This window comes from Hypanus sabinus, chromosome 1, assembly GCF_030144855.1.
Source record: "Hypanus sabinus isolate sHypSab1 chromosome 1, sHypSab1.hap1, whole genome shotgun sequence".
NCBI lineage: Eukaryota > Metazoa > Chordata > Chondrichthyes > Myliobatiformes > Dasyatidae > Hypanus > Hypanus sabinus.
This window is the reverse complement of record NC_082706.1, coordinates 49,639,470-49,650,225: the sequence shown is the minus strand read 5'-3', so window position 1 is coordinate 49,650,225 and position 10,756 is coordinate 49,639,470. Positions and strand designations below refer to the sequence as shown.

Below are 10,756 nucleotides of genomic sequence, written 5' to 3'. Positions count from 1 at the left end.
CGTTTCTCTAACACTCCACCTGGTACAGAGTCATTTTCTATTATTTCTCTTCAGCAGACAAAAAAACAGACAACAGTGGGCGTACAGACAGAAAGCAGTTCCATTGAGTGACCAACACAACATCTGACAAAGATGGAATAACTCACCGCCCCTTCCACAGTGTGACTCTCCCTCCTCACGGCACCTTCCCCAGCACAGTGCTCCTTCGACACCAGTGCTCTCTCGCCGCCTTCCTGAACGCATCACCTACACCTCTAGCTACACTTGAAAAGGGATTAAGGAGGACGATAAATATCTGAACGGTCTATTGTCTCTGCCTCTAGAAGTGGACAGGCTACCTTGATAACTAGGCGTGTCCATGAAGGTGATCCAACCCCACAAGCAGTGAGGGTTCAGGGAACCTCTGGCAACTGCATGTCCGGGGATGGGGAATGTTTTTAAGTTACAGCACTGAGGAGGTTCCAATATGTTGATAAATCCATTGGTGTAATGGTGGTAGAGAGAATCGAGAGAGGAAATGTTTAGGGCGTGGTGGAGGAAATGGAACGAATAGAAGAGAGGGGGAGGGGAGGGGGAAGAGGGAATGAGGTAGATAGAAGTGTAAGGGGTGAATGAGAGGGTGAGTTAGTGAGAGAGACAAAATAAGAGGCGGGGGAGAGAGGGCGAGAGACGAGAGCAAGGGAGAAAAAGAGGAACATAAAGTGGAGGGACAAGGGAAAGAGATGTGGGGTAATGATTGGGGAAAGCGGGGAGAAGTGAAAGCGAAAGGAGGGGTGAAGATGAAGAAAATAGGGGGAAGAAGGAGGATGGCAGAGAGAAAGGGGAAGAGAGGGACGGTTGTGGAGTAGGTATTTAGGAGGGTAAGGGGCGAGGGTCTGAAGAGGGAGAGGAGTTGTATGTTTGGTGTGGCAGGGGATGAGGTCCTTTAGGAGAAGGAGGCGGTGACGAAGTGGAAGAGGGATGGATGGGAGTCAGCAGGTGTATGAGATGGGGGAGAGGAAACCATATGTTGTACCGGTATGACCACCGCAACATCAGGTGCGGCTCGGCTCCATCCACTCCTTCCTGCTTCCTTCTCCTCCCAGCTTTCCCGTGGACTTTTCAGCGTTCAGTCAGGTAGTGGATGGACACACCCGCAGCCCGGCTCCGCTTTCGTTCGGCTACTTTCTCCGCCCACTGGAAGACGCCTTAAAATGCCGTCGTGCGCTTCAGGAGCATTGATGCGCAGAGATGGCGAACTTGCTGACACTTGCCCTGTTCTTGGGTTTGGCTGCCGAGGGTAAGTTAGAAGCACCAGTCCGCTTTCCGAAATCACAACACGGGTGGGGTGGAGTTCGGATGACGGTGGAGTCTCCGTCCCGTGGTCGCTTATCCGGGAGCAGTCTTGGACAGAGAATGCTGGCGTAGATTCCCCTGGAAACTATTGTTGGGATGTCTATCGTGTGGATTTGTGTTATTGTGTTCCTGTGAAGCAATTTCCGTTAGAAGTGTGGTAGGATATGTCCCACTGGGTATTGTGTTACTACGGGAATTGTTATGGGAACATCCTCCACCCACCAACCCTGCTGGAAACTGTATTCCTATGGGAAATGTGATCAAGTTTTCCAGCTTCCTTAATTCTGTGACTTCTGGACATTGACATGAGGAAGGGCTTCCCTCTGGGATTTGTGTTCACGTGGAGCACAACAGAGCTTCCCCGCTGGGAACTGTGTTCTTGTTGGAGTTGTGGGGAGATTTGTCCCCCTGGAAATCGTGCTCCCGTAATGGATCACTCAACTCCATGACCAGCGGGAGCCCAGCGTTGCCCTTCTGTTTCGCCTAGTGGGTTCCCCGTGCGGCCGTCAGTGAGGAAGGGTTTTCTCCACACCCAGACACACCGCTATCGGGAGCCCCAGTAACTCGGAATAAGTGGCTCAATTCAAAGACTCTCGGTCTGATATTATAGCAACGGGTCCGGGAGGTGAGACGCCGAATGTACTCGTCCCCACAGACGAAGCCCATCCCCCGTGTGTCTCAGTGCTTGTTTCGGGATTTGCTCATCGTTCTAGGAATTTGCTTTTCGGTGGGAATACAAAGATTCTGTAGTTTCGGGCCGGGCGGGGAGGTGTGTTGAAATATTTGGGAAGGATACGCCCGGATCACAACGAGCCGCGGTTCCCAGAGCTGCTATGCGCTACGCTCACGGAAAACGCGGAGAGAGTAGGGGAGAGTAAAGGAGTTGGAAACGGGTGGGGTTATAGATACGGAGAGGGTTGTACGGGAAGGAGTGTGTAGCAGGGACAGGGATGGGTGCAGGGGTTGGAAGGGGATGGGCGACTGAGACGGAGACGGTTGAACAGGCGATGTGCAGTTTGTACGCAAGATGGATACAAAGACGGAGAGGACACGCCGGAGGTATATCGGTGCTCGAGGGAGAGAGAGTGCAGAAGATAATGAGGAGTGTGGGTGGGGAGGGAAGGTTGAGGAGAGGGGACGGTGAGTGAGGGAGCTGGGGTGGTATGTTGCGGTTGGGCAGCAGTAAATGATCCCGGAACATTTCTGACGGAGTTTCTCTTTCCGCAGCCGCCTCCATCCAATGTTACACCTGCAACAGTTTCAAACAGAACTGCACCCTGAAAGCCACCGACTGTAATGCGATCCTGCACAAGACCTGCAGCAGTCACTCTGTCCACCTGAAAGGCCGTAAGTTCCCTCAAATGGCTTCACGTGGCTTCTGCGCAGTCCCGGGGCCGTTCGGGGGGAGCTATCTGGCCGAGTGGTGCTGGAGAAAGAAGCGCGGAATCGGCCGAGGCACAAGGGACAAGATGGGGTGGGGAAGGGCGGAGGGTGGGAAGGGAGAGGAAAGGAGTGTGGGATCATGTCAGGTTTATTATTGTGGAAGTAAGTTGTAAAATTCGTTGTTTGTGGCAGTAGTACAGCGCAAGACATAAAAATGACTGTCAGTTGGAGTAAAAATCTCAATCAATTAATAGCGCCGAACACGAATATCGAGGTAGACAGTGTTCGTTATTCCACGGACCGAAGAGGAACCTGCTTAACTCAAAGCATAGGAGAAAAAGCCGTTCTTAAAGCATCGAGTGTGTGTCTTCATGCGGCTGTACCTCCTCCCTGAAGGTGGTAATGAGAAGAGAGCAGATACCCGATAGCGAGGATGTTCTATGACGGATGCCGCTTTCTTGGATCACCGACTTTTTAAAGTGGTGCAGCTTGGCTGAATGTCCAGCCCAATGCATCCACTTCCGATCCTGCGCGCTGGAGCCCCCACACCAGTCAGAATGCGACTCTACTGTACACGAGCAGAAAATTACTAGGTTTTTTTTGTGGGAGGGGAGGGGGAGACATATCAAGTCTCCACAGCCGCTCGGGAAACATTACCACTGGCATACCTTCTCCGTGGTTCTATCAATATATTTTGGGCCTAGAATATTGCATGAATACATCGCTCAGAGATATTGACGCCCAGGACTAGATTCTGCTTACCCTTTCATTGGATAAGGACTGGTAGTCCCCTTCCCGTAGCTAAAAAATTTCTTAGTCTTAACGGATGTTGAGCGCAACACCACTCAAACAGCCAATCATTCTCACTCCAGTGAAGGGGAGACGGGGAGAGGGGTTGGGGGTGAGAATGTACGAGCCTGGCAGCGGGATGGGTTGCACCACGTGCCAGTCTAACGCCTACGGTTGCCCACAGGAAACCACGAACACGAGTACATCGAAAATGTATGCGGGGACTGCCTGGGTCCCATTTCCTTCAACAGCGGCCCCTACTCGGCCTTCGTACACACTACCTGCTGTAACTCGGATCTGTGCAACGATCAACTGGAACCAGGTACGGAGGAGCATGGGAGGGGCGGGGGGTAGGGGAGAGACATATTCTGTTCTCCATATTGTATTCGGTGCTCTCTGTGCGGCCTCCTGTAGATCGAAGAGACCCGACAGAGATTGCGGTCGCTTTGTTCAACAACTTCGTTCTTGTCACGGTAGAAGTTAAGATCGCCCGGTGGCTACCCACTTCAAGTTGACTCGCTATTCCCATTACTACGTGTCGGTCCATGACCCACTCTACTCTCCCGGTAATTCCACTCTCAGGTGAGAGGCGCAAAACCTCATACTCCGTCTAGGTAGCTGATGGCGCGAACATAGATTTCTCCAAATTCTGGTAACTTCTCTTCCTTCCCGCTCTCTTAGATTCTCTCGGCATTCAGGTTATCCTCACATTTAACCTCTTACTTACCTATCACCTTCCTCTGGTTCCCCTCCTCCTTCCCATGGTCTACCCTCCTCTCTCCGCACATTCAGCTATTTATCTCTCCCATCTGTCACCTCCCTGCTTCTTACTTCAGCCCGTTTACCTTATACATCCACCTTTCCCCTGAACTGGCTTTACCGATCACTGGCCAGCTTGTACTCCTCCCCCTCGCTCTGACTTCTTATCCTGGACGTCTCCCCTTCCTGTCCAGTCCCGATGAAAGGTCAAAGCCCGAAACTTCCTCTGGTCTATATATTTCCCTCCTTAGATACTGCCTGCTGACTTCCTAGAGCATTTTGTGATCCGTGCCCTCTCTCTCTTCCCACACACTATCCCCCCCTCAGAGTGCCTTCCACTTTCCGTCTCCCTCCCCCTCGCTCCTTGTCCCACCCCCTTCTTCTACACCCCCTTACTCCGCCCTCACTTGCTCACTCCGTCGTCTGCCAAAACACGAATCAGAAATTGAAATTATTGGTATCAATTTTCTCCACTAATCATCTAATTCCCTGTTTGGTACAGCAAGATCCCACCAGAGTGCGCACCGTCACTTCCGGCGCAGCGCTTTTTCCCCAATGTCCGTCACGTGCGCTGAGAATATTTAATACAGACATGTTCTCAGTCGCACACGCTCAGAGACCGAGAGTCCACCACCTTCTGGAGATGGATTTGGAGGGGGTGGCGACCTGCGCGTGGTGATGTTTCACTGTCGCACAGTTACTGTGTGCTTCATAGTTACTTGGGTGAGAGAGGGTTTCGAGAAGGGTTTCCGGAATGGTCCGCGGTGTGCAGGAGGTGGAGTGTTTAGGGAGGGTGGGTAGGTTGCCTTTAAGGGAGCTGCCCTGCCCAGAGGCGCATTCACCCAGGGAAGTGCCCTAACACATTCCTAACCTGCAGATGAAGGACAGGTAAGGTGGTGGGTATGGAATAAAACCACCCAGGGGTGTTGAGCGTGTCCCATAGACTGTTCCCATTAGATGGGCAAGAACCTTGGAGTGTCACTGGGTGACCCCTCTCCACCAGTGCCCTGAACCAGACTGGGAGCCGTGGTGGGAAAGGGGTGCTATCAGGCTTGGTGGGCAGGAGTTGAAGCTCAGGGAGAGGACAGTGGGGTTGGGATGGGCTCTGTTGACCGTGTGTGTCCTGTTTGCAGAGAAAGAAGACAAGGCCCCGAATGGCCTGGAGTGTGAGGGCTGCTTCGAGATAACGGAGAAAGGTTGTAACCGCTCAATGGCCACAGTGAAATGCTACGGGCAACAGGACCGGTGTATTCACATCTCGGGCGACCTGCACTGGTGTAAGTTCATCCTGCTCCTCCGTGAAACTGCGGTAACTTATGGTACTTGAGAGGAATTGTCCTGACTGGAGTGCTGTGACGAATGGTGTACCGCAATGATCCCTACCGGGATCTCTTACCATAGAACATTACAGCACAGAAGCAGGCCCTTTGGCCCTTCTTGGCCGTGCCAAACCATTTTTCTGCCTAGTCCCTTTGACCTGCACCTGGGCCAGATCCCTCCAAACCCCTCTCATCCATATGACTGACCAAGAATTTCTTAAATGTCAAAAGTGAGCCTGCACTCACCACTTCATTTGGCAGCTCATTGCACACTCCCACAACACTCTGTGCGAAGAAGCCCCCCCCCCCCCGCCCACCAATGTTCCCTTTAAACTTTTCCCCCCTCACCCTTAACCCATGACCTCTGTTTTTTTCTCCCCTGCCCTCAGTGGAAAAAAGCCTGCTTGCATTCACTCTATCTATACCCATCATAATTTTATAGACCTCTATCAAATCATCACTCATTCTCCTACACTCCAGGGAATAAAATCCTAGTCTATACAACCTTTCTCTGTAACTCAGTTTTTCAAGTCCCAGAAACATTCTTGTAAACCTTCTCTGCACTCTTTCAAACTTATTTAAATCATTCCTGTAACTAGGTGACCAAAACAGCACACAATACTCCAAATTCGGTCCCACCAATGCCTTATACAACCTCACCATTACATTCCAACTCTTATACTCAGTACTTCGATTTATAAAGGCCAATGTGCCAAAAGCACTCTTTACAACCCTATCGGCTTGTGACACCTTTTTTAGGGAATTACGCATCTGTATTCCCAGATCCTTCTGTTCTACTGTACTCCTCAGTGTCCTACCATTTACCTTGGTTTGACCTTCCGAAGTGCAATATCTCACACTTGTCTGCATTAAACTCGACTTGCCATTTTTCTGCCCATTCCACCAACTGGTCCTAATCCCTCTTCAAGCTTTGAAAACCTTCCTCACTGTCCACTACACCTCCAATTTTGTATCTTTGCTGATCCAATTTACCACATTATCATCCAGAGCATTGATATAGATGACAATTAACAATGGACCCAGCACTGATTCCTGTGGCAAGCCACTTGTCACAGGCCTCCACTCAGACTAGCAATTCTCCACTACCACTCTCTGGCTTCTTCTATTGAGCCAATGTCTAATCCAATATACTACTTCTCCATGTATACCTAGTGACTGAATCTTCCTAACTAACCTCCCATGCGGGTCCTTGTCAAAGGCCTTACTGAAGTCCATGTATACAACATCCACTGCATTCCCTTCATCCACTTTCCTGGTAACTTCCTCGAAAAACTCTAATAGATTGGTTAAACATGACCTACCATGCACAAAGCCATGCTGGCTGTTTCTAATAAGTCCCTGTCTATCCAAATGCTTGGAGATCCTATCTCTTAGTATTCCTTCCAATAATTTACCTGCTACGAATGTCAAACTTACTGCCCTATAATTTCCCAGCTTACTTTTTGAGCCTTTTTTAAACAATGAAACTACATGAGCTATCCTCCAATCCTCCAGCACCTGACCCGTGGATATTGACATTTTAAATATTTCTGCCAGGGCCCCTGCAATTTCAACACTAGTCACCGTCAAGGTGTTAGGGAATACCCTGTCAGGTCCTGGGGATTTATCTACTCTGATTTGTCTCAAATCTACTCTGATTTGATCTTCTGTATGTGATATGTAGAAATGATATGGATGAAATACAAACGCAAGAGGTTGCGCAGATGCTTGAATTTCAGAGCAACACGCTCAAACTGCTGGAGGAGCTGAGCAAGTCAGGGAGCATTTATGGTGGGGAATATGGGCCCCTCGGCAGTATAGCGGTGAATGAGCTACAGGAGCCTCAAGGCACACAATTAACGATTCAGGAATATTTTTTTTCCCTCTGCTGTCAGATTGCTGAATGAATGTTGAACCTATCAATACTACAGCACTAGCTTCTTTTTCTATTCACAACTTATTTAATTTAACATTTTAATAGATATACTTACCACTGTAAAGACGGTTCTAGTGCTTTCCCTGCTTGTGTGATGAATAAACTCTTCTCGGGCTTCCAGCCTGGTTCAGATGTTTTCATGTCAAACTCTACCATCCTCATCAGGGACGACGCATACGCATGTCGCTTCAGGTGATACTTAGAAACAAGGTAGTCTGTCCCTCCCGACTGGTTAGTCCTCATCCAATCAGGTTTCTGCTCTCTCACCTTGTTTACAATGAAATTCTTACTTACAGTGAACCTGTGTGATTTTCCTCCAGTTTTATTTCAATGGATTCCTTTACCAGGGAGCTCCAAAAGACAATGGCGTGACACAGTAGTTTTGATCTGACAAGTCAATGGTTGGTAATTGCGCCTAACCCCCCCACCCCACCCCCACACTTCACCATTACCTATTCCTATTTCCCTCTCTCTCTGTACTTGCCCATCACCTCCCTCTGGCACTCCTCCCCTTCCCTTTCTTCCATGGACTTCTGTCCTCTCCTATCAGATTTCCCCTTTTCCAGCCATTTATGTCTTTCACCAATCAATGTCAACAAGCTCTTTACTTCACCCCTCCCTCTCTCCTGGTTTCACCTATCACCCACGAGCTTGAAATTTTTCCTCTAGCACCACCACCCACCACCCCCCCACCTTCTTACTCTGCATTCTCTTCTTTCTTCTCCAGTCCTGATGAGGGGTCTTGTCCTGAAGCGTCTACTGTTTACTCTTTTCCATAGATGTTGCCTGGCCTGCTGAGTTCCTCAAGCATTTTGTGTGAATTGTTTGGATTTCCAGCATCTGCAATTTCTTTCTTGTCTGTGATTTCTCCAACCATATCTTTATCTCTGACAGTCTTCTACACAGTCCACAACACCACCAATTATTGTAACATCTGAAAACTTACTCAGCCACCAATGCACGTTTGTCTTCAGGTCACTGATATACCCACACTTAGCAGAGATCCCAGTGCAGATATTCTGTCTTCTCTCTTGTCATAAGCCTTTCGCTCCAGCTCAGTTTTTCTGGAGGGGCAGAGGCATATCCTCTGAGCAGATGTTAGTAAAACAGCTGGGGTAGTAGACAGCGCAGGAGGATATGAAAAGTCACAGTGGGATGTTGTTCAGCTGGGTGTGCACGCCAAGGATTGGTAAATGATTTTTCTAACCAGCTACGTATAAGGTCTTGCATTCTGGGTGATCAATCCAGGGTCATACTCACACAGTGAATGGTGGGGCCCTGGTGAGTGTGATGGAATAGGAGTACAAATTCACTGGAAATGGTAACACAGGTAGGCACGGTGGTGAAGAGGATCATGGGTACACTAGCCATCATTAGCCAGGAAAATAGGAAGTCAATGAGACAGAAATCCATGCTGCAGTTCCAAAGATACTGGTGAGGCCACATTTGGAGTATGGTATACTGTTTTGTCACTATGATAGGAAAATGTGAAAATGTAGAAGAGTGCAGAAAAGACTTGCCAGGATGTTTCTTGAACTTGGAGTCCTGAGATAGAAGGAGAGTATGTGTAGACTAGCACTTTATCCCCTGCAAAGTGAGATTGAGAGTTATATTAGAACTTCATGGCTTTAGATACTGTGAAAGCCAGGGAGGGGCGCTGTAAACAAGAAGTCAAGAGCTTTAAAACAGAAGTATTGAATACTAGAATACCTAGATAGAATAGCTGTGGCGAAGATGTTTCCTATAGTCGGAGAGTCTAGGACCAGGGACCACAGCCTCAGAATAGAGGGAAGGTCGTTTTGAACAGAGATGAGGAAGAATTAAGCCTAGTGAATCTGTGGAATTCATTGCCACAGATGGCTGTGGAAGCCAGGTCACTGAGTATATTTAGAGAAGTGGTTGATCGATCCATGATCAGTTATGGGGCAGAAGACAGAAGAATAGGTTGGAGAAGGATAATAAATCAGCCATGATAGGATGAAAGAGCAGACTCAATGAGCCAAATCAACTAATTCATATTTCCTACAATACGTCTTATGGAAAGCACCTTAGTCATGTTTAAAAACCAGATAGATACTGATGTGGATAGGAAAGATTTCGAGGTTTGAAGGCCATAAGTGGGCAGATGGGACTCATTCACTAGGGAACACTCAGGCCAAAAAGCCTGTTTCCTTTATGTGACTCCATAACGCTGAGTGTTGGCCTTCCTCTTGAATTTGCTGCTGACATTGTTCCCTCTCCTTCTTTCTCCACAGTGGACAGCACTAATTACATCTTCAAGGGCTGTGCATCCCACTATGTCTGCAAAGCCAGAAATTCAATGTCCCTATTTGGCATGGATTCCATCAATGTCTTCTACTGCTGCCAGGGTGACCGGTGTAACCTGGAGTTTCGGAACCCGACACGGGACAGGACAATGGCCCTGGACACCAAGAATGCAGCTACTTCCCTTGGCACCCAGAGTTTCCTACTCATTGCCCTACTGCTGATATCGAGGGTGTCTGAACTCTAGGATGCGACATCTCAGGGGAGCAAGTAGGGGAGAAAGGGGGTAGGAGCTGAGCTCCTTGTCTGATGCAACGTAGGGGGCTCTAGTGGGGAGGGGGGAGTGAGTGGGTTACAGACAGTATAACAGTTGCTTTAGGATTCATAGCCTCAAATCCAACCCCTCTCTCCCTCCTCTCTCTCTCTCCCAATCATCCTCTCTGCATCCCTCCCTCCATATTTCCTCACTCTTCTCCTTCCCTACCTCATCCTCCCTCCTTACCTCATCTTCCAACCCACAGCCCTCAGTTTTAAAATTATCTTTGACTCCAGAGGTGGCGCAACAAGGGCGTTGATGGAGGTGATACACTCAGACAAATCCACTGCCCTCTGTCTATCCCTTTCAAATTTCACAACCCCACTTTCTCCCCACAGACCTGCTTCAGTGCCCACACTAATCCCACTGCATTCCACCCTGTCAATCCTGAACTCTTCCCACCGTCCCACTCTCTCTCCATGACCCCATGTTTAAAACTAATCCCATTGCCGTCCCTCTGTCAATCTCAATCAAATCCCACTGTCCTGCTCTCTCCCCCCAGCTGTCGTTCAGCACCCAAACCAAGCCCACTGCCCCACTCTCCCTCCACAACACTGTCAGTCCCCAAACAAATCCCAGTGCCCCCTGTCCCTCCACATCACTGTGTCAGGCCCTAATGGTCTCAGGGCCTCACTCCAACTATTCTCTTTCATT

At 49.1% G+C, this 10,756-nt stretch overlaps 1 protein-coding gene across 1 annotated transcript; it reads left to right on the top strand.

Annotated features, from left to right (window-relative positions):
- Positions 1-2,264: 2,264 nt before the first annotated feature.
- LOC132395090 (phospholipase A2 inhibitor gamma subunit B-like) lies at positions 2,265-10,056 on the top strand. Its single transcript, XM_059971423.1, has 5 exons — positions 2,265-2,394; positions 2,563-2,682; positions 3,692-3,829; positions 5,400-5,543; positions 9,777-10,056. Exons 1-5 carry the CDS (start codon positions 2,286-2,288, stop codon positions 10,031-10,033), a joined length of 768 nt encoding a protein of 255 aa, XP_059827406.1. The 5' UTR covers positions 2,265-2,285; the 3' UTR covers positions 10,034-10,056.
- Positions 10,057-10,756: the final 700 nt, after the last annotated feature.

What these genes read in the sequence shown, in the direction of transcription:
- LOC132395090 (XM_059971423.1), top strand. Translation starts at nt 2,286, where the DNA reads ATGGGTGCAGGGGTTGGAAGGGGATGGGCGACTGAGACGGAGACGGTT. An exon ending in CTCTGTCCACCTGAAAGGCC is followed by an intron (nt 2,683 to 3,691) that starts GTAAGTTCCCTC and finishes GGTTGCCCACAG; the next exon opens with GAAACCACGAACACGAGTAC. An exon ending in CTCGGGCGACCTGCACTGGT is followed by an intron (nt 5,544 to 9,776) that starts GTAAGTTCATCC and finishes CTTTCTCCACAG; the next exon opens with TGGACAGCACTAATTACATC.